General features: G+C 37.6%; 4 protein-coding genes across 8 annotated transcripts; 2 read left to right on the top strand and 2 right to left on the bottom strand.

Annotated features, from left to right (window-relative positions):
• The first annotated feature begins 171 nt into the window (after nt 1–171).
• Nucleotides 172–6,694, top strand: LOC119988079 (elongator complex protein 1). Of its 3 annotated transcripts, XM_038832986.1 has the most exons (6): nt 342–446; nt 934–967; nt 1,206–1,539; nt 1,999–5,056; nt 5,901–6,002; nt 6,094–6,694. In XM_038832986.1, the coding sequence occupies exons 2-6, from the start codon at nt 953–955 to the stop codon at nt 6,407–6,409; spliced, it is 3,825 nt and encodes a 1,274-aa protein (XP_038688914.1). In that variant the 5' UTR covers nt 342–446; nt 934–952; the 3' UTR covers nt 6,410–6,694. The 3 variants fall into 3 exon arrangements, with proteins under 3 accessions (XP_038688913.1, XP_038688914.1, XP_038688915.1); XM_038832985.1 differs by lacking the exon at nt 934–967 and having other exon boundaries at nt 172–446; XM_038832987.1 differs by lacking the exons at nt 342–446; nt 934–967 and having other exon boundaries at nt 1,399–1,535.
• A 184-nt stretch (nt 6,695–6,878) lies between these two features.
• On the bottom strand, nt 6,879–9,102 carry LOC119988080 (actin-depolymerizing factor 1). The gene is made up of 3 exons (XM_038832988.1): nt 8,942–9,102; nt 7,464–7,729; nt 6,879–7,353 (listed from the first exon to the last, which is right to left on the bottom strand). Exons 1-3 carry the CDS (start codon nt 8,942–8,944, stop codon nt 7,203–7,205), a joined length of 420 nt encoding a protein of 139 aa, XP_038688916.1. The 5' UTR covers nt 8,945–9,102; the 3' UTR covers nt 6,879–7,202.
• A 563-nt stretch (nt 9,103–9,665) lies between these two features.
• LOC119990149 (transcription factor bHLH112-like) lies at nt 9,666–12,315 on the bottom strand. Of its 2 annotated transcripts, none has more exons than XM_038835996.1 (10): nt 12,120–12,315; nt 11,932–12,045; nt 11,756–11,813; nt 11,270–11,382; nt 11,102–11,190; nt 10,820–11,020; nt 10,642–10,716; nt 10,465–10,530; nt 10,292–10,354; nt 9,666–10,186 (listed from the first exon to the last, which is right to left on the bottom strand). In XM_038835996.1, exons 2-10 carry the CDS (start codon nt 12,008–12,010, stop codon nt 10,049–10,051), a joined length of 882 nt encoding a protein of 293 aa, XP_038691924.1. In that variant the 5' UTR covers nt 12,011–12,045; nt 12,120–12,315; the 3' UTR covers nt 9,666–10,048. The 2 variants fall into 2 exon arrangements, with proteins under 2 accessions (XP_038691924.1, XP_038691925.1); XM_038835997.1 differs by having other exon boundaries at nt 11,285–11,382.
• A 3,932-nt stretch (nt 12,316–16,247) lies between these two features.
• Nucleotides 16,248–23,179, top strand: LOC119988642 (2-oxoglutarate dehydrogenase, mitochondrial-like). 2 transcript variants are annotated; one of them, XM_038833756.1, is made up of 9 exons: nt 16,248–16,407; nt 16,661–18,284; nt 18,589–18,815; nt 18,898–19,230; nt 20,101–20,347; nt 21,453–21,581; nt 21,671–21,886; nt 21,999–22,122; nt 22,657–23,179. In XM_038833756.1, the coding sequence occupies exons 2-9, from the start codon at nt 16,731–16,733 to the stop codon at nt 22,893–22,895; spliced, it is 3,069 nt and encodes a 1,022-aa protein (XP_038689684.1). In that variant the 5' UTR covers nt 16,248–16,407; nt 16,661–16,730; the 3' UTR covers nt 22,896–23,179. The 2 variants fall into 2 exon arrangements, with proteins under 2 accessions (XP_038689684.1, XP_038689685.1); XM_038833757.1 differs by lacking the exon at nt 16,248–16,407 and adding an exon at nt 16,484–16,501.
• The last annotated feature ends 807 nt before the right edge of the window (nt 23,180–23,986 follow it).

Below are 23,986 nucleotides of genomic sequence, written 5' to 3'. Positions count from 1 at the left end.
CGGTTGTTAGTCGTTCCATGAAGAGAAATCAATCATGAGTAAATATCCGTTTTGGGCCTAGCAAGGTCGGTCAAAGGATCTTGCAACCCGGCCCAAAACTGTCCGGACCAAAGGGCCCTTATTACACCTCTATTCCTGTTGCTGCTGTTTATGGCTACCTTTTCAGTTACGTGGAAGACTTCGCTTGAAGGTTCAAAACCCCCCAAAACCCTAAATTTTGGCCATTTCTCTGGTTCGTCGTCTCTTTGAGTGATTTTTGTTCGACTTATCGGATTTGGGGATACGAAATGAAGAACCTGAAGCTGTACTCGGAGGTCTCTTTGAACCTGGACCTACAATCGGAGGACGAAGTTGTGCTGTTCTCTGCATTTGACGTCGAGCGTAATCGCTTGTTCTTTGCTTCGTCGGCCAATTTCATATACACCACTCAGATTTCTTCTTTCCATGTAAGCGTTAATGTGTATCCGCATATAAACTGCTTGTCTTTGTTTTGAATAATCCGAGTTTTTTTTTTTTGTGTTAATTTGTTTCCTTGCTACTTGATTATAGAAAGAAATAAATAGAAATTGATTAAATATTGTGATGTTAAATTATATGCAAATGAATTGGTGACTTAGGCATAAAGTTAGTGTTTTTCTTTCTTTCTTCCTTTCTTTTTTGTGTGAAAACCAGCCATGTACTTAATGGTCTGTTTCAGGCTATTCAAATGAATGGATAATAGTTATGAGATCATTGTTGTGGCATGTATCTTTTTCTTTACAGTGGGTTGTTTACTTGTAAAAAAATTCTTTAGTGAGTTATTTTACATAAGATAGCCCATAGCAGAAAAAAAAGAAGGAATGAGGAATGATTAAAATGTCTAAAACAGAGTTCTAAGCTAACCGAATTTCCACTGCCAGTCCTTGAAAAGCTATATTGGTCTTTTGGCACCAGATTATCCAAGAGATAGCTAATGGAATCAACACAGGTGCGTTCATACTCTCCATGGTGCCATTCAGCTATTTGTCAAAAGGACTGGCCAACTGTTTATGAATTTGAGGTCTTCCTTTTTTATTGTTGAAAGAGATGTATGCACTGTAGGTATTATGGGAGCAGACTGAGGATATTCACAAAATTGTTGGTTTTCTTCTTTTGGGCAATATTATGTGAGTTTTTGTTTTCTGTCTTTATGTGCTTTTTCTAAGGCATGCTCATGTATCTGCTAGAATGCGCGATCATGGAGCAATACCTTGTTACATGCTGAAGTTGACCCTATCGATTTGGTGTCTGAGGACTTCATTACTTCATTTGATTATCTCATGGAAAAAGAAGCATTGCTGATTGGAACATCTAATGGGCTTCTGTTGCTTCATTCTGTGGATGATAATTCAACAGAAGTGGTCGGCAGAGTGGAGGGCAGTGTCAAAAGTATCTCACCTAGTCCTGATGGAGATATGCTTGGTATAGTTACTGGTTTTGGCCAGGTACTGGTTATGACCCATGATTGGGATCTGCTGTATGAAATTGGGCTGGAAGATTTTCCTGATGGTGTTGACGTACGTAAGGACCTTTTCCACTATTCCTGGTGCTATGGAAATTCCATGTCTACTTTTTAGTTATTATTATCATTCTTAGACATAGGAATTCCATGATTATTTTTTAGTTTTCATTCTAGCAATTGCGTTTTTGGAAAGCAGCCTTTTTCTCTTGCCGTGTGTATAAGACTAGTTGTGTACACAGGAAAACACATTCTATATGTTAACGTACTTCCACGTATATGGGCCTATATGGTGCCCCACATTGGTGATATTTCTGAATGAAGCTCATATAGGCATGCTGTTGATGAAAAACTTATAATTAGTACTTTACATTTGCTTGATTTGGGTCAGCACCTATATTGGTGGTCCACTATCATGTCTCTTTAGTTTACATTTAGATGATGGTGGTGGTAGAAGGATGCATATTTTTGTGATGGCATGGTTGGTGTAAAAAATCTAAGTGACTCACTCTTGGTTTCAGGTGAACAAGAAAATATGTTTGACAGTTCTATTTCTTGGCGAGGTGATGGGAAATATTTTTCAACACTTAGTGGGTTGTGCAATCCTCCTTCCTTGCATAAGAGGCTTAAAATTTGGGAGCGAGAATCAGGTGCGCTTCATGCAACTTCAGATTCAAAGGAATTTATGGGTACTCTTCTTGATTGGATGCCTAGCGGAGCAAAAATTGCTGCTATTTGTGACAGGAAAGCTGAGAATGGGTGTCCCTCAATAGCTTTCTTTGAGCGGAATGGGCTAGAGAGAAGTGCTTTTAATATAAATGAGCAATTAAATGCAACTGTAGAACTTCTAAAGTGGAATGGAAGTTCAGATCTTCTTGCAGCTGTTGTTAGAGGTAAAGAATATGATTCTGTAAAGATTTGGTTTTTCAGCAACAATCATTGGTACTTGAAACATGAAATCAGGTACTTGAGGCAAGATGGTGTGAGGTTCATGTGGGATCCGACCAAGCCTCTGCAGTTGATTTGTTGGACCCTTGGTGGCCAGATCACAATTTACAACTTCATGTGGACTACAGCTGTTATTGGGAACTCGACGGCTTTAGTCATTGACGATTCCAAGATTCTTGTTACCCCTCTTTCTTTGTCCCTAATGCCACCTCCATTGTATTTATTCAGCCTGAAATTTCCATCCGCTGTTCGAGACGTGGCTCTGTATTCCAAGAATTCTAAGAACTGTGTAGCAGCGTGTTTATCAAATGGCTCTTTGTGTGTGGTTGAATTTCCTGCACCTCATACATGGGAAGATTTAGAAGGCAAAGAATACACTGTTGAAGCTTCCATCTGTGATGCAGCATTTGGATCCTTTGTACATCTTACATGGTTGGACTCGCATATACTTCTTGCTGTTTCTCATTGTGGTTTCAGCCATAGTAATTCTGTATCATTAACCTCATCAAGAGGGGATGGTATACGTGGTTACTATTTGCAGGAGATTGATCTTGTGTGTTCTGAGGATCATGTCCCAGGTTTGATTACATCCTCTGGGTGGCATGCAAGAATTTCCTGTCGAAATTCTCTTGAAGAAATGGTAATTGGGATTTCTTCTAATCCTGCTAAAAGATGTTCATCTTTTGTGCAATTTTATGATGGAAAAATATGTGAGTATACATCTAAGCTGGGCTTGGCCAACAGCGGAGGAGCTTCAAAACATGATGCTATCAATTTCACATCACTATGCTCTTGGATGAGTGCCGTTCTTGTTCAAGACAATGGTTTTTCAAGGCCTTTGCTATTTGGACTTGACGAAATTGGTAGGTTGCATGTCAGTGGAAAAATACTGTGCAATAACTGTAGCAGTTTCTCATTCTATTCAATTTTTGATGACGAAGTGATTACGCATTTGATCCTTGTAACTAAACAAGATTTTCTCGTTGTTGTTGAAATTACTGATATACTGCATGGAGATATAGATTCAAAATATGGGAACTTCATTCATGTTCATAGCAGAAGAAGAGAAGAAGAAAATATTCACTTCATCAGTCTATGGGAAAAGGGAGCCAAAATTCTGGGCGTCCTGCATGGCGATGAAGCTGCTGTTGTAATTCAAACTACTCGAGGAAACCTGGAATGCATTTATCCTAGAAAATTGGTCCTTGCTTCAATTATCAATGCTTTGAATCAGCGGCGCTTTAGAGATGCATTACTCTTAGTAAGGCGACATAGGATAGATTTCAATATCATTGTGGACTATTGTGGATGGCAAGCATTCATCCAATCAGCCCCCGAGTTTGTCAGGCAGCTTGATAGTTTGACCTACGTAACTGAGTTTGTTTCGGGCATAAAGAATGAAAATATAATACTCACACTATACAGCAATTACATCTCTCTACCTTGTCAAAAAAATGCTGAGAAAATGGGATCCAGAGATTTCAACTGTTCTGATGCTAGTAACAAGATTTCTTCAGTACTCCTAGCCATAAGGAAGGCTCTAGAGGAACATGTGCTGGAAAGCCCCGCAAGGGAGCTTTGCATTTTAACCACTCTAGCCCGTAGTGATCCTCCTGCTCTAGAAGAAGCTTTGAATAGGATAAAAGAAATCCGTGATATGGAGTTAGTTGGTCCTGATAAGCCAAGGAGAATTTCCCATCCTTCTGCTGAAGAAGCTTTGAAGCATCTCCTGTGGTTATCTAATCCTGATGCTGTTTATGAAGCTGCGTTAGGTCTCTATGATTTGAACCTTGCAGCTATTGTGGCATTGAACTCTCAGTGGGACCCAAAAGAATTTCTTCCTTTCCTACAGGAACTAGAAGAAATGCCTGGGGAATTAATGCGCTATAAAATTGACCTAAGGTTATGCAGGTTTGATCGTGCTCTTAGGAACATTGTTTCTGCAGGAGATGCTTATTATGCAGATTGCATGAACCTTATCAAAAAGAATCCCCAACTTTTTCCTCTGGGACTTCAATTGCTTACTGACCCAGTGAAGAGAACACAGATCCTTGAGGCTTGGGGTGATAATCTCAGTGATGAAAAATGCTTTGAGGATGCGGCTACAACTTATTTGTGCTGTTCCTGTTTAGAAAAGGCATTGAAGGCATATCGTGCTTGCGGTAACTGGAGTCAGGTGCTGACTGTTGCTGGGCTCCTTAAACTTGGGAAAGATGAGATTATGCAGCTAGCTCATGAGCTTTGCGAAGAACTGCAAGCACTTGGTAAACCAGGTGAAGCTGCCAAAATAGCTTTGGAGTATTGTGGGGATGTTAATCGTGGGATCAGTTTGTTAATCAGTGCAAGGGACTGGGAAGAGGCTTTAAGGGTTGCTCTTTTGCATAGACGAGAGGAGTTGATCTCAGAAGTGAAAATTGCTTCTTTAGAATGTGCAAGCCTTCTAATTGGTGAATCTGAGGAAGGTTTGGAGAAGGTAGGAAAATACTTAGCTCGCTATTTGGCTGTTCGACAAAGAAGGTTACTACTTGCAGCAAAGCTACAGGATGAGGAGCGGTCACTAAATGATCTTGATGATGATACTGCTTCAGAGACTAGCAGTAATTTTAGTGGAATGAGTGCCTACACCACAGGGTATGTCTAAACTTTCTCTGCGTACACTTTTCCCCCAAAGGTTATTACACTTCACCGGAGCTTCTTCTGTCTGCAGTTTCTGATTCTGTTGTTGGAAGTACATATTTGGTTAATTCATAATATCCATACATATATATATATACATAAAATACTCGGTAGGCAACCTCATTGATTCATTATTACTAGACATCCTTTTAGCTGCTTTACAGGAAATCTATGTATTTATGTGTGTGTCCATATGGCAATGACTGTAAGAAAATAATGTCATGGTTTGTCATAACTCTGTTATTTACCCGTAAAATTTGCTATTCTTTGTCTCGTCAATTTCATTTTTAATAATTTCTTCCTAGCTTTTCCCATGACTCCTGAGTCCTGGCTTTATGCTTACTGATACAATAGCACACCTCTGCAAGTCATTTATGCTTAGCATGTGAATTAACTAGTAATTGAAAGATACTGGTTGGATGTGTATTTTGTTTTGCTGCCGTCAGTGTTTTTCCCGTCATATTTGACCCATCAAACTCTGCTTGTGCTGTTGTCTTTGTGCCTTTCCACTATTTTTTTCATCTGTTCTGTGGGTTCAGATTTATTGCACGTTTATGCAATCTGCTCATAAGTCCACAGCACCCTTATAACCCCACTCCCTCTGGTGTCTGAGGCCTGCCAGGGAGGAAGAAAAGCAAAATTGCCAGGGAGGAAGAAGAGCAAAATTGGAAAAAAAAAAACTACTTTTATTTGTTATCTGTTCGTTTTAAGTTCTCTTAAATGTATATGTAAAGTTTTAAGTGTTTGTGTTTACATTAATCTCTTAGTTGCTTCAAGTTCTATTTTGTTCAATGAACAGGACAAGAAAGGGCTCTGCTGCTTCCATTACCTCAACTATCATTAGCAAGGGGAAAAATACAAGACAACGACAGAAGAAAAGAGGGAAAATTCGTCCTGGCAGGTATTCTAGTTATTCAAATTCGAAATGTATTGGCCTCTTCTGCTGCATTCTTCATCCAGTCTCACTTTTGAATAATTTCTGGACTTTGTAGCCCTGATGAAGAGATGGCTCTAATAGAGCATTTGAAAGCCATGTCCTTTACAGTTGGAGCAAAGCGTGAGCTTAGGTCTCTACTGGTATCCCTTGTGATGCTTTGTGAGGATGCAACTGCAAGGAAGCTACAACATGCGGTAGAGAATTATCAGTTGTCTCAAATGGCAGCTGTCAAACTTACTGAAGACGCGAGTTCAACGGAAGTCATCAATGAGCATGCTCATACTCTGCAAAATTACATACCAAAAGTAAGACATGAGATGCAGAGCTCAGAGGATTTCTTTTGGCGGTCCATGGTATTCATTTCCCCTTGAAAGATTGAAGAGTGAGTCTGCTCCCTTGGTAATAATGCAAGACTATAACGATACTTTCCCGTCTATTTGGTCTGGTGGCTTCTAAAGATGAGATAAAAACTGTCTGAAGAAACTGTGTAGCAAGTGAATTTCTTCCCCAGGTAGATTGTCATCTTACATGCGTTGGTTGCTTGGCATAATGTGTCGTATGCAAATGTCACCCAGACTTGTAAACCGTAACCTTTTCTTTTAATTTATCTTTTTAGTAATCATATCCTTTTGGGCATGATAGGCCTTCCTTATGGACGCTGGGGAATTTTAGCATTTATCTCACCTACAGCTTTATTTCCATAATTGGACGAAAGATAAATTTTCCGATTAGCAACAACACCAATGTATGGAAATACTCTGGCTCAGCACCTCCAAGCTTTATTTCCATAATTGACAATAACCGACCGTGGACGGCAGGAATTGCATAACAATAGAAACAAGAAAAGAACCAAGCAACCATCTCATTCCAATCCAAATACCCCAAAAAAAGAACCAACAAATGTGCAAAGGCAAAAATGATTGCCTTGATACAACAAATATAAAAACTGTTAACATGATAACATCCATCTTAGACAAGCACGAGATACTTACCCAACAATCCATATAAAATAAGCCACAATGTAAAGCAAACCACTGAAGTTGGTCTAGATGAGTTAATAATAGCATTTCAACAACAGCCAATATATATTAATTCGACCTCTTATGTCCCACAAGCTATTATAGACATCTCACATATCCCGATTGCATGACAGGCACATCACATTCAGTTTGATCGGCTTCTAATAACATCAAGGCCCATCTCAGTAGGGTCAGTGGCCTGCAACTCCACCTGAATCCCGTCCAACTCTCTTTTAAACCTGTCCTTGGAGCTTGCATAGATCATCTTGTTTCTCACCTTAGATGTGTCAGGTGACCTTCAAATATGCAAGAAATATCCAAGTTAATGAACTAATAGATAAAAAATATGGAAGAATGTTATATGATAGTCATAACCCTAAATAACCTATGTAACAATAAGCAATACCAAGCAATGAAAATGATCCTGCTCTTTTGGCAATTCTCAGCGGTAACATAATCGAAGTCGTAGACTGCATATCGACACTCATCAGCAGGAAGGCTTGATGTGAAATCCTCATAGCTGTCAGTTGGCTCACCAAGCTTTTCAACCACAACTTGTTTTTGCTTCTCCTCAATCTTAAAAACTATGAAGCGATGAGTCCTTTTTGCTTTCAGATCCAGGAACCTTAGCTTGCAATCATCATGTACAGCCATCCCTGATGCTGCGTTGGCCTAAAAAGAAGATAAAATAGTACCAATATCATGTAACAATCAGAAGGAAAAGGGCATCATACTAAGCATGCCGATCGTCATCAAGGCCTTGATCCCAAACTTAACCACTGTTTTCTCAAATATAATCATCAAATTTTTGTTTCAAAAACTCTTCAGTCGGAACAAAGTATTTCCCATAACACATATTACACCATGATTGACACCCCGACATTCTTATTAATCCGTTTTTACGATTTATCACTTGCCCTACATCAACAATCCCATGAACAGAAGGATTTCACCAACTTAGATCCCCCCTATGCCGTCCAAATCAGAATTATTTCTAGAATAATTATTCAACCTTCAAAAAAATTGTTAGGTACAGCATACCAGCAGAAACTATGAATAACCCTGGAAAAAAGTCATGCCAAGTTTAATTAGCTACCAAGAGATGCAATGTTCTTCACATGTCCACATATGCCCTCTCTTTCTTATTTATTTATTCTCACATTAGCAACCAATAATATAAAAGTTGCTTAAAGTAAAAAAAAAAAATCCATGTGGAAGCCTAGGCATTAATTCTCAAAATATTTGCACCATTAGATGCAATTAGGCCAAATTTCAATAGCCAAATGTGAAAATCCAAAGCAAAAAATTCATCTGCGCCTAGATTAAAGAGTTTTAGTTGATTCTACAGGATTTAAAACTGAAATGATACATGTTCTCTATATCAAAATCAAACAGCAACTCTACAACGCATGAACACAAAATAAATACAAGTGCACTGGATGCTGCAAACCAAACTCAACTCTCAGCAATAGCATTCTAATTACACGACTAGTTCAACCAAAGAAGAATTCATTTGATATGACCGTACAAAACTTCGTTGAAACCCTACAACCACTATTTCACTTTATATAAAGGGATACCAAACTACATTGAACAATCTACTTCCAAATACGGAACCAAACAACCGACTCATATCCGAATCAATTCGTAATCAAGCAAATCCACGCACAACGATTCAAAACAAAAACAAATTTTGATCACCCTCCGATATAAAATCAGATCAACCAAAGCAAGCGAATAACTAGTCAATCTCCATAATCCGCATACAAATTTCATAGATCGAACACAAAATCCACAGCGCTTAAAGCACACACACCGGAACAAACACCAAGTTCTAAATTTAGGCCACGAGAGTGAATCCGTAGAAGTAGTAAAAGAGCTTACCATTTTCGAGAGAAAAATCGTAAAGAAAGTGAGATAAACAGCGTGAAAACCTGAGAAAATCTAGGGATCCAAATGAGGGAGAGGGGAGAGGGATAATAAAGATAGACTTCTTTTGGGGATATGAACTTGGAGATACGTGTGAAGCCTTTTTCTCTCCGCTCTTTCACAGTTTCACGTTTGGTATGTGTTGTTTGATCATTGATGGCGATGATAGTGTCACGGTCACAGACACAGACACAGACACAGACACAGACACAGACACAGACACGCAAGGTGACAAACTAGTGAAATAGTGACACGTAAATTGCGTTTCCAGTGGAGACTTGCTTGACGGACGCAACAGTCATTCGTGTTATGACTTATGATGGGCTATCTAAAAGCACAATGGACCCCTTACTCATATCTTCAATGGGCTTGGGTCAATGTCGGCATATGAAGAACTAAATGGGCCTTTAGAAAAACCCAAAATCCAATGGGTAATCCAGAAAGTCCAAACTATTTTAGCAACCATATTAGGCAACAATTAGCCCAAAGTGTTTTACATGGTGTATCTAGGAGAAAGCCCATTAGACCCATAATGCTACGGACAAGGATGAGGGAAATCTAGAATTTCTCACCGTTAACAATTCTCATCCAATGGTAGAAAATAAGTTTGGTAGAAAAAAGACAAAAATATTATGTGATTTGACACATCTCTCAAACCATTAAATGAGAATAGTACATCGTAAGAATTGCAAAGCTCCGACATCCACATCCGTAATATACAATATGTAAACTGAATCAGTATCATATATCCATCATTAACCAGAGATTGATTCTTCTTCTTTTGTCTATTCATGGCAGAAAATGAATGAGAAACCCACTGCACTGCACCCTAAGCAGATGCACATAGTTTTACTGTAATAATGCCAAGAAAGTTAAGGCACATGAATTAGTTTAAAACACAAAAGTACTCCCATGGCATATGTATATGGATATATAACATATCCTGTATTTTTCATTCTCTTCGGTTAGAACCATGAAAATATATCAAAACTATCAACTTGGGAATTTTCTCTTCTTTTAGGGATATCCTCAAGAGGGTAATTTTCTGTTTCCTTGAACTGATTAAGAATGTCTATGTAAGAAAGCTTTCTTTGAAAATGCAGGAGGATCAATTCTGTCTTCTGTTAATTTCTGTGTGATTGATATAGGAACCAAGCTAAGCCCTCTACTCTGTAGGTCCACTGGTCTCTCTCCAATGATCTGCAACAATTTCAGATGGTCAAGAAAGGTTAATTGATTGCAAGATAAAACTGTACTCAAAAGGCTCCAATATAAAATGTTATTGATGCATATATACATATCTACCAGTAGTGGGGCATGATCTTGAACACCATAGCTATATAAACTGCTTTGCGTCTGAATCAGATTCTGTCGAAAACAAAAATAAAAATGATATGAACACTATACCCATCACTACACACACAAAAAAAAAAGTACTAATGATTGAGATAGGCTATGGAAAGGAGGTTTGTATGTACTTGGATTTGTTCTTGGAGGAGCCTGATATAGAAACTAGCCTCTTGAAGTACTGAGGCAGTATCCGTCTGTGATTAAATTCAGAACCTTTAATTTGTTTGTCAAGAAAGCTGCTATAGTGCTATATGATTTGAATTTATATATGTATGTATATGTATACGATATGTATAAAATCTGACCTTGCCATAAGGAGAGACAAGCTGTTGAAGAGCTGTGATCTTCTCACTTAATTTTTGACTTCTCCTCACAGGAACCTGAAAACCGAAAGATCTAGATTTAACATGACTTGATAGCTTTAGTACTTACTAGACCTTTTAACTAGAAAAATCAAAGCAGAAGGAAACATATTATCTGAACCTTGTGCTCTTGGACATCCTTCAATGCTGATGGGTTTTGACTACGCCGTTGTTCATCGATGGCAATGCCCTTCTTTCTCTTCTTGTTTTTCCGCTCACCGGAACTTGTTTGATTTCCAATTAGCTCACAAAGATCAGTTTGGGGCAGCGAAATAGGCTTAACGGGACGCTTGCCTGCTGTATTTTGTGTGCTTGTAAAGCCCTGCGTAATTTGACAAAAACATGTCAAGCAACAAAATACATGTTGTTCTGCTTTGGTAAAAAAAAAATGACTGAACCTTACCATTTCAGTTTGTGGGACAGACACCATTTTGTTGAGCAACATTGACGGCTGAGCGAGGTTGTCGAAGCTGCAAGATTTAGACAGATAACCTGCCATTAAACAAGTCAAATTAAGTCCTTGAACATGGCATTTGCAGTAATTAAACAGAACCGGAATTCGATTACGTACTGGGATTGGCCTGACCTGGTTGATAGTTTGTGAGGGACTGATAAGGATTAGAGGTGTCTGCATCATCTGGTGCTATGGACTCCACACAAAAGCCATCAGTACCATGTGCATTTCTATTCAAAGAGAATTGAACAACAGGAATAAAAACAAGATACAAGTCAATCACTTTTCTTGGTTAAATTTTCAATCTATTGATCCTTCCTACCACGATATTAAAGAATTGACATTTGACACATATAAGAGATTCCTTTTTTCATGTAAGGTCATCTGTGGTTCTAAGTCTTGACAAAATTTGTCACTTTCCAAGAGTCCTATTGAATTTTTTTTTATCTTCGTCATTTAATTTATATATGTTTTGCTATATGTGAGTTAAGGAAAGTTGTTTAAAGTTGGCTTAGCTGTTCGTGTTGGACTGGGAAATTCTCGGAAATCGAAAGAAGGAAAAAAAGAAAAAAAAGGCCAAGGAAAGCTAGCAAGAATACATACACTTGACCATCAAACTGCAAAGAAACATCAGAATCCCAGAACTGAATGTCATTATTCCCTGAAAAATGAAAAATTCAATTTCTCAATGTGTTTAGATTTATAAAGAATGCATGATATCAGAAAAACAAATTAAATCTAATTACATTGCAAGTAAGGACAATTTTGTAGTAATATACCAAAGTTGTACAGCTGATGTGAAGACATTGATGGAAGAATCTCATTCCTCATTATCCCTGAAGTAGTATTACTACCCATATTCTCCGAATTTACGATAAACCTTATCGAAATCCCTGCAATTTTGCATGCATGATTGGGGTTTCAGGCACATAAATGTATCAAAAAAATCAATGAAACAAAAACTCACCTCTCGGAGTTGCAACACAAAGACGAACTGGCTCTTTTGAGTAACTCTGTAAGAAGAAGAGGAAGGAGAAGATAAACAGACTCTAGAGAGAATAAAACTTGGAAAATGTGGACTTTAAATTGATTGAGTGTATCAAGAGCTATTTCCTTTCAAGGCCGGAGTCTCTGCTTAGTATTTATGGCATGAAAGAAGCATATGAAACGTCCGGGAGACTCCTTACAATATATGATACAAATACAACTATGTCTATATATATATATATACACATAAATATATATATATATATATATATATATATATATATGCATGAGTCGGAGAGGTCGGCTCTCTATGACTATACTTGAGAAGTGATTTGTTTAACGTTGCTTTCATTTATTTTATTTTATTTTGACTGACTTTGATTTGTTGACACGTACAAATCAACTCATTAATTAAGAAAACTTAATTATTTGCTGATTTTAGTAATTACTAGTCAAAACTGTAAACGTGTGGCATTACGTTGACTAGGTAGGATTTGTTTGGATGACTGGGATGTGTGATTAGATGGAGGTAGTTGAAATTTAGGATCCCGTGTTGGGTTTGTTGATTAATGATACAGGTTAGTCATATTTTCCAAATAGGTTCAATTCCCCCGAGGTGTGACTTGTGAGCCCATTCACATGGATTCTTTATGGGTTTGTCTAGCTCGTGTGGTTTGTGGGTTACTGTATAATCTCAACAAGTTTACTCAGGTCATACTGGAAGAGTAAAAAACATGGGTTCTCGATCGAAAGAAAACAATAGGTTTATCGATCGATTTGTTTTTCACCTCATGTACCGATTGCTTGACTCGGCATTTCGGTTGTGCCTTGGTCAACATCTCGATGGGAGCCTGATTGATACCTCGATCAACAATGTTTCAGCCCGACATCTTAATACCATGTGCCATGATTTGGGTAGAGGGTATTTTTGATATTATCATTTGCGATCCACAAATGTAATAAATTTGAATATTGTTCTTAAGGATACACACTCCACATACGATATGTAAATGAAAGTAAACAATTTCGAACGAGATCAATTAGAATTTATATATTAATTAGATTATAGCTTTAAAAAATGTTTGATCAGCCTATATAGACGGCAAGTTCCTAAATGTGCTAACAAGAGTTAAAAGTCAACTCAGTAAAATCATCTGAATTTGAGTTTAATTCATGCATGGACGTCCATATATTTTGTTTATCACACAATAAATTACTTAGTTAATAAAATAATCTAATTATTAAAAGTTGTATTTTGTCTTCCCATGCATGGTCCATTGTCGCTTGTCATGGCTTGCTACAAGTATTGTCCTCGACTTAGTGTTGGTTAGTGTCGTTGACCCTCTTTGTTGATAACCTACGTATTAATATTATATATTAATCTATCCAAATTAATTAAAGTAAAATAGTTGTATGTTTTATTTATTTTTATTTTTTTGCATGTTAGAAAAGCCTGCTTCATGTTAATCCCTGGAAGTGACACGTGTAATAATGGCCATAAAACACTAATGACCATTAGTCTACCTAAAACACACTATTAATTAAACTTTGACTTGTTCTCAATTCTTGATTTTGTTAATTATTTCTCCAATCATTTTTAGACTGATATTTTATTCGTCTTTGTTGGTTAATTAAGTCTCTTGATTTCTTTTTGTGACATTTTTTTTATTTTGTGACATTAATTAAGAGTAAAAAAATAAATAAATGGGATTGAAATTTGGTTAATTAACAACAGAAAAAAGAAGAACATTTTCATTGTTTTCATTTTTTTTTTCATTTTCAATAACCAAGCATTTCATGTGGGTTTTAGTTTTCAATTATAATTTCCTAAAAAAACATATGTGTATATATGTATGTATGTATGTATGCATGCATGCATGCATATATTAATGACTTAGCAACAAATGTGTAAGAGATAAGAAGTAAAATAAGTTAATATAAACTTTTTGTTTTAATGCATGGTTGACCAATTAGTTTGAAACTTCAAAAGTCAAAGGAGTTTGTCAATTAGGTTTTGTACTATTCATCTTAAATTTGGAAGGTTTTGATCAATGGTGTCTGTCGAGATTCACTCATGCAAATTAAAAATAAAAAATAAGATTAAGATATTGAGCTTTATTATTATGTGCATGGTCCATGACAAAATCAGATTCCTAATTAATGGTTAATATTTCCATGCAAATAAATAAAAAAAATATTCATTAAGTTCATGGATCAAGAGTCAAACCCTATAGTTCCTTCTAGATAGAATTAGACTAGTTTGAATATTGGGCAATATCGATTGAATTGATTGATAATGTTTCCCATACACAATCATCTGCCTGCAGTGGGCAGGCCAGTATGTACATATCCTTGTGAAATCGATCTTCAATGCTAGTTTAGTTCTTTAACATTTTTTTCATACATGGTTTTATTTCACGATTATAATTTATAAGATTTGGTTATTTCATAAGAAAAATTGATTTTTATATCTTCTAAGAGTCTTTTTTTTTTAATTACAAAAAAGAACTATTAGCCTTTTGTTGAGAAAATTCTCATCTTGCTAAAACAAAAATTTAATGGACAATTTATAAACGCACGAATGGATGATAAATCCCGACTTCACATTTTTCATGGTCAACTTCAAAAATCTTACAGGCCGATGGACGCCTGGGCCCTGGGATGATAAATTAGCCAAGTAAGCCACAACGGTCCTATGCCTGGTTGGGCGGTTGAATTCCCAACTCAGGCCTCTTCTCCATGACTTGTTTTGGTGACACGACCCTTTTCTCACAGATTTGGGCTTTAAGAGTGTGTTTGGATTGAGGGATTTGGGGGGAGGGGAAGGGAAGGGAAGGGAAGGGAAGGGAAAGGGAAGGAAGAGAAGGGAAGAAAATGGGAGGGAAAATACATTTCTCTCTCTCATGTTTGGATAGATAAAAAAAAGAAAGGAAAGAAAAGTAGTTTAATTTACTAATTTATCCTTATTTTTTATGTTTAAGTGTTATGTCCAAGGGTAAAATATGTTTTAAACTTATAAGTAACTTAATTAGTAATCTCTTCCCTCCAAATGACTCCATTTTGGGAGGAATGAATTTTAACAAAAATTTAGTGAAATCTTCCTCCCAAATCCCTCCCTTTCTCTTCTCTTCTCTTCCCTCCCCTCCAAATCCCTCAATCCAAACACACTCTAAATGAAGAATAGTCAAAGTTAAAGGCCACTGGGCCCTAATTATCCGTACAATTAGGACAGTTTGAGGCCCATATTCTCTATGGATCTTGCATTTCGAAGAGTAGAACTAGAGTGCAATTAGTCCATTAAAAATTAAAATGCTACCGTCCAATTTGGATACTTTATGAGCTAAGCCATGAACAAATCGATGGACTTTAATTGCATAGTAGTTGTTCTTTGGGCCCACTACAATGCTGTAAAAGACTAAATGTGTAGTAAATCACTTGTCAACCCAAAATATCTATTTTTAACACATATTTTTATAAAATATGTAAAGAAATATTTTTTTTGAATCAAATAGAAAATAATGATTGTTTAAAATTCTGCTGCACTTTTTTTTATTGATTTAATTTTTAAGTGTCAACAAATATTTTAATTGTCGTCACGTCAGATAATATAGGAAGGGACGATGCCTCATATTTAGAAGTAAAAAAAAATAGGAGGGAAAAAAAAAGAAAAAGAAATTCTAATTATCTTTTATTAGACTAGACTTTGTCTATAGACTGTCTGGATATTTAATTGCAGAATTTATTTCAGAAATTGTTAAGTGTAGGGGAGCCGGCTCCATCTTTTTGACGGTGATTAATATAAATATGGAAATAAATATTTATTATTAATATTTATACAAATGAGTCTTTAATTGAATGGCAATGACTCTGCATGTCCCTGACTTCAGGTCATGGATTCTAATCTCACTTCCTTTTATAAGGAGGTGTGTGAGCTTAATCTAGCTTTGTGTGGGCTTGATTTGTGTCTCCTATGTGAGACCTGTCAACACTTATAATCTGATAGTATTTATACTAAAAAAAATAAATTATATGTAGTATATTGTATTTCTACTTGTATTAAAAAAAAATTTATTATTACCGCTATAGGTTCTCGAATGATCGAATGCTATGAGAAGGAAAATAAGGAAGTTTCCACAATTAAGAATGGTCTTAATTAACGGGATACGCAGCGCACCACAGCACCATGCTTTACGACGCCTTTACCAACCATCGTCGCTCCGTAGCCGATTAGGGTTTTCTCTCATCTCAAACCCTATATTACTGCCCTGGTACTCATTCTCTTTGCTCTCAAACAGATCTTGAATTCGTTTTCGCATTTGTCTGAGCTTTTTGTTGATAATTTATTATCACTTCAACCTGGAAGTGAGAGTCCCTTTTTTCTCCTTTAATTTTCGATACTTTGTTATTGATTTTGTATGCGCTCGATCTTTTTTTGTTGCTTCCGATTCTGATTTGTTGTTATATTTCATATTTCCGTAGTTTTGTTGGTTGATTCGATTTCTTACTTCTTGTTTTTGGTAGGATTTTGCACAACCGATATATGTGATTTGCGATATAGTCTTCTCGGTGAATTTTAGTTGGATTGATAGCCATGGCGTGGTTTAGAGCTGGCTCTGGTTTAGTTAGACTTGCTATTAGGAGGACTCTGTCACAGAGTGGATCATCATACACGGGTAGGACGCGGATCCTTCCCGCTCAGAATCGATATTTTCATTCTACGGTGTTTAAATCTAAAGCGCAAGCTGCGCCTGTGCCTCACCCTGTGCCTCTCTCTAGGCTAACTGATAGTTTCTTAGATGGGACTAGTAGTGTCTACCTAGAGGAGCTTCAACGCGCTTGGGAAGCTGACCCAAATAGTGTCGATGAGTCCTGGGACAATTTCTTTAGGAATTTTGTGGGGCAGGCTGCTACATCTCCTGGAATTTCAGGCCAAACAATTCAGGAGAGCATGCGTCTGCTGTTGTTTGTGAGGGCTTACCAGGTCAATGGACACATGAAGGCTAAGTTGGATCCGTTGGGTCTAGAAGAAAGAGAAATCCCAGAAGATTTGGACCCTGCACTTTATGGATTCTCGGAAGCTGACCTGGATAGGGAATTCTTTTTGGGAGTGTGGAGGATGTCTGGGTTTTTGTCTGAAAATCGTCCTGTACAGACTCTCCGATCCATATTGACTAGGCTTGAGCAGGCCTATTGTGGGAGCATCGGTTATGAGTACATGCACATCCCTGACCGTGATCAATGCAATTGGTTAAGAGAGAAGATAGAGACCCCAACACCCACACAATATAATCGGCAGCGTCGTGAGGTTATTCTTGACAGGCTTATATGGAGTACCCAGTTTGAAAATTTTTTGGCTACTAAGTGGACAACAGCAAAGAGGTTTGGTCTTGAAGGGGGCGAGTCACTGATTCCTGGTATGAAGGAAATGTTTGATCGTTCAGCTGATCTTGGTGTTGAGAACATAGTTATTGGAATGCCTCACAGAGGTAGACTAAATGTTCTTGGTAATGTGGTTCGAAAGCCGCTTCGCCAAATATTTAGCGAGTTTAGTGGTGGCACAAAGCCTGTGGATGAAGTGGGGCTCTACACAGGTACTGGTGATGTCAAATATCACTTGGGAACTTCTTATGACCGTCCAACCAGAGGTGGGAAGAGAATTCATTTGTCTTTGGTTGCCAACCCAAGTCACTTAGAAGCTGTGGATCCAGTTGTTGTTGGTAAAACTAGAGCCAAACAGTATTACTCGAATGATCTGGATAGGACTAAGAATATGGGCATTTTGATTCATGGGGATGGTAGCTTTGCTGGACAAGGTGTTGTCTATGAGACTCTTCATCTTAGTGCTCTTCCAAACTATACCACTGGTGGGACTATACACATTGTAGTGAACAACCAAGTGGCTTTCACAACTGATCCAAAGGCAGGCAGGTCTTCACAGTATTGCACAGATGTTGCCAAGGCACTGAATGCTCCCATTTTCCATGTGAATGGAGATGATATTGAGGCTGTTGTTCATGTGTGTGAGCTTGCTGCAGAGTGGCGACAGACATTCCATTCAGATGCTGTTGTTGATCTAGTGTGCTACAGGCGATTTGGGCACAATGAGATTGACGAGCCTTCCTTCACGCAGCCCAAAATGTATCAGGTTGGTATTCTGTCTTTGATTCTGTGGAGGCTTTTTATTATTTTATTATTTTTTTATCATTTGTTTATCTCATTGTCTGATATGATTCTTCTCGTATCTGTTAGCTGCTTTCTGCCTTTAGCATCTCTTTAATTGATTCTGAGCTAAGTTCCTCGTGTTTCTGTTTGATTTTGTATCAGGTTACTTAGTTGTTTTATTTAACAGGTGTAGGCTGCTCTTTATTATGTTCGTCTTTCTCATTGATGCTGTTTTGACGTGTTGAACAAAGTTCTCATACTGTTGCTGATCGATTTCGGTGAAACAGGTCATAAGGAATCATCCCTCAAGTCTTGAGATCTACCAAAAGAAGCTCCTTGAATCTGGGCAGGTGACAAAGGAAGACATTGATAGGATACAAGAGAAAGTAAATTCAATCCTTAATGAGGAATTTTTGGCCAGCAAAGATTATGTTCCAAAAAGAAGGGACTGGCTTGCATCTCATTGGTCTGGTTTCAAGTCTCCTGAACAGCTTTCACGAATCAGAAACACTGGGTATGATGGCCCAAATTATCAGTTTTAACTATTTCTTTGCAGTCTTGGGTTATATTTTTTAGTTTCTGGTGCCATTTTGCAGGGTAAAACCTGAGATTTTGAAGAATGTTGGCAAAGCGATCACAGCCCTTCCAGATACTTTTAAGCCCCACAGGGGAGTAAAGAAAGTTTATGAACAACGTGCACAAATGATTGAAACAGGGGAAGGAATTGACTGGGCTCTGGCAGAGGCGCTTGCTTTTGCCACACTGCTAGTAGAAGGTAATCATGTCCGTCTGAGTGGTCAGGATGTTGAAAGAGGTACATTTAGTCATCGACATTCTGTACTTCATGACCAAGAAACAGGGGATATGTATTGCCCTCTAGACCATGTTATCATGAATCAAAATGAGGAGATGTTCACTGTCAGTAACAGGTATGCAGTAATTACATTGTTTTTTAAATATTGTGAATATCTATTTTCTTCATGAGAATTACTGTGTTATATGGTGTGGAATTGTTTATGGTGCCAACTTTTTTTCTGTCTGAGGTTTAAAGTTTAATCAAATATGATAGAAATCTGCACATAGAGAAACTGCGCAATTTGGCAGATGTGGTTAGATTCTTGTAGTTTTTTGTTTTGATGTTGACTTATTGTTGAATGCCTCTTTTTTGTTGAAAAATAAGCTTATAATTGCACCATGGCTGACTTATTTGAAATGGTTGTTGTATCTTGTAATCTTTAAACTTTTCTGTTGGCCAATCGTCTCTTGTGGCCTTTGACATTACTCTCTCATGTGTTTATCTCTTACAGATTTAGATTCTGTGGTGTAACACAAATCAGTTCAAATATTTTTTAACACAAATCAGTTCAAAACCTTTCAGCACCTTCTTGCTTGTTGGTTGTGGGGTAAATCTTATTAGTGGTCTTCTCGGATCCATCAATGTTGATAGTGGGTAAGACACCCTTACTCGGTGTCATGGAAGTTGCTTTGCACCATCTTGTGACAGGTTCGCATGGGCCATCCATTTTTAGTTGTGTTGCATGGTCGTATTGTGCCATATGTTATGCATAGTAAAAGGAATCTGGAATGGTGTCAATGTGGATCTTTTAGGGTATATTGGCCACATGGTCTTTGTGTACGTAGTTTAGTTTGTTTAGAAAACATCTTTTCCTCTTTTTTCACCTGCCCGGTGGGCATGGGACTTTGCACCGTATCATTCCAGAGGCAGTATGTTTCTTGTGGAATTGTTGCTTTGTCCTTTATGTTAGTTTGTAATATCCAGTATATCTTGTTGCATACAGTTCGCTTTCGGAGTTTGGTGTTCTTGGATTTGAGTTGGGTTATTCAATGGAAAATCCTAATTCGTTGGTTCTCTGGGAGGCTCAATTTGGTGATTTTGCTAATGGGGCTCAAGTGATATTTGATCAGTTCCTTAGCAGTGGGGAGTCAAAGTGGTTGCGTCAAACTGGGCTTGTTCTTCTGCTTCCTCATGGTTATGATGGCCAGGGTCCTGAACATTCAAGTGCACGACTAGAGCGTTTTCTTCAGGTACTTGCTGCCCAAAGGGTTTCTAAAAATTCTCTAGCAACTTTTTTCACTGCTGTGAGTCTTTGTTATCATTGTTATGTTATCTTTTCTGCTCCTCTCTGACACTCATCAGCACCACTCCTAACGTACCACTTTGGTCCATGTTTTTGGTAATTGGGAAATTACTTTATTCTATGTGCCAGAAGAAACCATGGTTAAATGACTTCGTGATATGTTGCAAAACCTTGTAGTTTTTCTGAACCATTTTTATGATTTCGACATGTTTTCCCCTCTGCCTGTCTGGTTTTGTCATCTTGGAACAAGGGAAGCCTTTGCTCGGTGTATGATTATTGAAAAAATAATATAGTTTGAGTTTGAGCTTGAACTATGGTTTCGATAAAAGCTGTAGTAAACTCGAATTGAAGCCTCTTTTAAATCTTACTTTAACTAAATCGACATAAACTTGCCAGATCATACAATTCTACTGTTGATATGTTAAGGTTCACATTCTGTATAAATTCTTTGATGTGCTAAGCATAAATGATATGCAAACTGATCTTCTGCGTAAAAAAAGATTGGTAAACTGATTTTATGTATCTTTTCATATAATATAAAATTAGCATTAAAATTATCTAAAGGTCTTGCAACCTGCTAGCTAAAGCTCTATTACGTTGGGTTTGGCTCCTATACTAAATGAATAATGCTTGAGATGAGCTTGTATTGAATGGTTCACCTGTCGCTTGTGGATGGCCAAAAAGTCATTGATCTCATGGAAGTTTGATTTTGGTTCTCGGGTATGTTGAAAGATTTAAAAATTTGTTCTCTTTTGTTGTGTGTGGAACTGATTCTTTTCCTGCTCTTCCAGCCTAGCAGAGTATTGATTACTGTTTGGACTCAGAATGTAATGTTGCGATGAAATTAACTTGTCTTTTCACGGTTGATCTCATTAATTTTCATCCTAATTGCTTGCTTTTTCTAAGATTCTTCTATCCTTCATCCCTTTATAAATCCAAATCCAGTCCATGATCTGGGCGTATCTACTGTATTTTGCAGTTCACCCCTCCCCAAAAGAACGCACCCTTAACCATGGTTTAACTTATTCCCTGTTTAATGAACTTAATGGCAGATGAGTGACGACAACCCTTTTGTTATCCCTGAGATGGATCCAACTATGAGGAAACAAATTCAGGAATGCAACTGGCAGGTTGTGAATGTTACTACTCCTGCCAATTACTTTCATGTTTTGAGGCGTCAGGTAGGTGGAGTTAATTAGCATGGCGATTCATTTCCATATTTAAACAATTTTCTTTTCTGTACTGAATAATATTTTGTTTTTGGGCCCAGTTACACAGGGATTTCCGTAAGCCTCTCGTTGTAATGTCTCCCAAAAACCTTCTACGTCACAAGGAATGCAGATCAAATCTCTCTGAGTTTGATGATGTCAAGGGCCACCCAGGTTTTGACAAACAAGGGACCAGATTTAAGCGCCTAATAAAGGATCAGAATCTTCACTCTGACCTTGAAGAGGGTATTAGGCGTCTAGTACTTTGTTCTGGAAAGGTGTGCTTGCTCTTGGTTGCTACTGGCTTTCCTCTTTAAGTGCTTTTGGAGTGATTGGGCCTCATTAATCATTTTGATTTGCACAATTTAACTTCTGAATAATTACTTGCAGATTTACTATGAGCTTGATGAAGAGCGAAGAAAGGTCAATGCAAATGATGTTGCAATCTGTAGAGTTGAACAGCTTTGCCCCTTCCCATATGACCTCATCCAACGTGAGCTTAAGCGATATCCAAGTAAGTTCCCAAACTTGCAAGTTGCAACAACAGGAAAGGATATGGTGCTTTACAAATAGTTAGAGCATCTTCATCTATACCCTGTGAATAGCGATTGAGGACTAGATATTTGCACTTTTAGATTTCTTGTCTCATATAATATGTTGGAATTTTATAGAGGTTTACCTTAAATTGTCAATAGTTAAGTGAGCAGTGTTTTAGCTCAGGTGATAAATGTTTCGAGTGGAGAGGGTTTTGTTTCAACTCTAACTAATTAAATTGAGATGTTATTTTTTACTCAAATTCTTACTCGATATCTAGTGTTTTGTGGTTAATAATTTCTTAAGGAAGAGGAAAAAAAAAGGAATGAAGTACAGAAGAGAATCCGCAATTCCGCATGGTGGATCAAACTGATTATCTTTTTCATTCGTGTAGCCGACCTTAAACTGTTTGGGACAAAGGGTTTGATAATGATAAGGATTTCTTTGAGGCAATTTCTATCATATTATTAAGGCTGTTATGCTCTAACATTCTTTTTTCCTTTTATTCTTTTAGATGCTGAGATCGTTTGGTGCCAGGAGGAGCCAATGAACATGGGGGCGTATAGTTACATTTCGCCCCGCCTTTTCACTGCCATGAAAGCGCTGGGCAGAGGAGGTATGGATGATATAAAATATGCCGGTCGTGCTCCATCTGCTGCGACAGCCACTGGTTTCTATCAGGCACATGTGAAGGAACAATCTGAGCTTGTGCACAAAGCCTTGCAGCCTGAACCAGTAAATTACCCATGCTGAAGCCTTTGCGAAATCCTTTCAAGACCAATTATAGAAGAATAATGGTCACATTCATTACTGGTTTGATGGATGGTTATTTTCCTTTAATTTTTCTCTCGTTTCTGGTTCATTTTACCTTAAATATACCCGAGGCACTACGGTATTATCATTCGATCATAGTTTGCGTATCTGACTATGCTTTGATGCACCCAAAAATGGGTGAATTTGAATGTAATAAGATTCAATCTGCATGAATTGTTGTTGCTACAGCTTGTGGAGAGTTATACGGAGTGGTTTTGAGGAAATAATGTGGACTGAACTGAAAATTGCCTGTTGTGAGATAGATGAGTGGGCCTAAGCCCAAAAAAGACTTTTGGCGTCCGTATATGGATTGTGGACTTGTGGAACATATGGTGGTCTTAGGCCCAAATGGACTCGAGTAGATGAGGTTCCCCTTTTAAGGGATAAATTCCAACAGATTTTGAACTCAGACGCTCAAGAAACTAAGATCCATTTTGTCAGAGACGAAAGAAATCAAAATTTTCTTGAATAGAGAGGGCTAAAGACAGATTAATGCAACTATGGCCCATGGTAGAAGCATATATTTGTTAGCCCAGTGAGCCCGTAAGAACATATTCTTCGGGCCCAGCCCATTTGAGAGAGATACGGAGTGGTTTTGAACCTTGTGGATTGATTGAATTGAACTTGAACTGAACTAAATAAGATGCTCGATAACTTTTGAAATTCTCCTTTGAAAAAACAAACACAAAAAGTTCGTTGTCGATCTGTTATTTCATCAGCAAAACTACTTATGCATGCATGCACGTAGAGAACTCTCGATCTGTCACCTCAATTGACGAATGTTGAAAGAATCAAAGTGTATAATAGTTTCGCTAAAGAACATATATATACACCACTCCTCAAGTGCGGAATCCCGCCCCTCCCTGAGCAAACACAATTTTAATTTAGCCTTCCTTCAATTTTGAAGAAAGAAATTTAAAGAATATAAGGCAACCTAACTATACATAAATATTCTTTTCGTGGATTAAAGCAGTACGTACTCTTCTGCTTTGTTTGGCTAATGGATTTATAATTAATACGCAATCCTATCC

Source organism: Tripterygium wilfordii, chromosome 21 (assembly GCF_013401445.1).
Source record: "Tripterygium wilfordii isolate XIE 37 chromosome 21, ASM1340144v1, whole genome shotgun sequence".
In the NCBI taxonomy this organism is placed as follows: domain Eukaryota; kingdom Viridiplantae; phylum Streptophyta; class Magnoliopsida; order Celastrales; family Celastraceae; genus Tripterygium; species Tripterygium wilfordii.
The sequence above is the reverse complement of the archived record's forward strand: the minus strand, read 5'-3'. Positions and strand labels throughout refer to the sequence as shown.

What these genes read in the sequence shown, in the direction of transcription:
- LOC119988642 (XM_038833756.1), top strand. Translation starts at nt 16,731, where the DNA reads ATGGCGTGGTTTAGAGCTGGCTCTGGTTTAGTTAGACTTGCTATTAGG. An exon ending in GACTAGAGCGTTTTCTTCAG is followed by an intron (nt 20,348 to 21,452) that starts GTACTTGCTGCC and finishes ACTTAATGGCAG; the next exon opens with ATGAGTGACGACAACCCTTT. An exon ending in TAGTACTTTGTTCTGGAAAG is followed by an intron (nt 21,887 to 21,998) that starts GTGTGCTTGCTC and finishes AATTACTTGCAG; the next exon opens with ATTTACTATGAGCTTGATGA.
- LOC119988080 (XM_038832988.1), bottom strand. An exon ending in AGGATCATTTTCATTGCTTG is followed by an intron (nt 7,354 to 7,463) that starts GTATTGCTTATT and finishes GCATATTTGAAG; the next exon opens with GTCACCTGACACATCTAAGG.
- LOC119988079 (XM_038832985.1), top strand. Translation starts at nt 288, where the DNA reads ATGAAGAACCTGAAGCTGTACTCGGAGGTCTCTTTGAACCTGGACCTA. An exon ending in TCCTGATGGTGTTGACGTAC is followed by an intron (nt 1,540 to 1,998) that starts GTAAGGACCTTT and finishes TCTTGGTTTCAG; the next exon opens with GTGAACAAGAAAATATGTTT. An exon ending in GGGAAAATTCGTCCTGGCAG is followed by an intron (nt 6,003 to 6,093) that starts GTATTCTAGTTA and finishes TGGACTTTGTAG; the next exon opens with CCCTGATGAAGAGATGGCTC.
- LOC119990149 (XM_038835996.1), bottom strand. Translation starts at nt 12,010, where the DNA reads ATGGGTAGTAATACTACTTCAGGGATAATGAGGAATGAGATTCTTCCA. An exon ending in CTGTCCCACAAACTGAAATG is followed by an intron (nt 11,021 to 11,101) that starts GTAAGGTTCAGT and finishes CAAATTACGCAG; the next exon opens with GGCTTTACAAGCACACAAAA. An exon ending in TCCTCCAAGAACAAATCCAA is followed by an intron (nt 10,355 to 10,464) that starts GTACATACAAAC and finishes TGTTTTCGACAG; the next exon opens with AATCTGATTCAGACGCAAAG.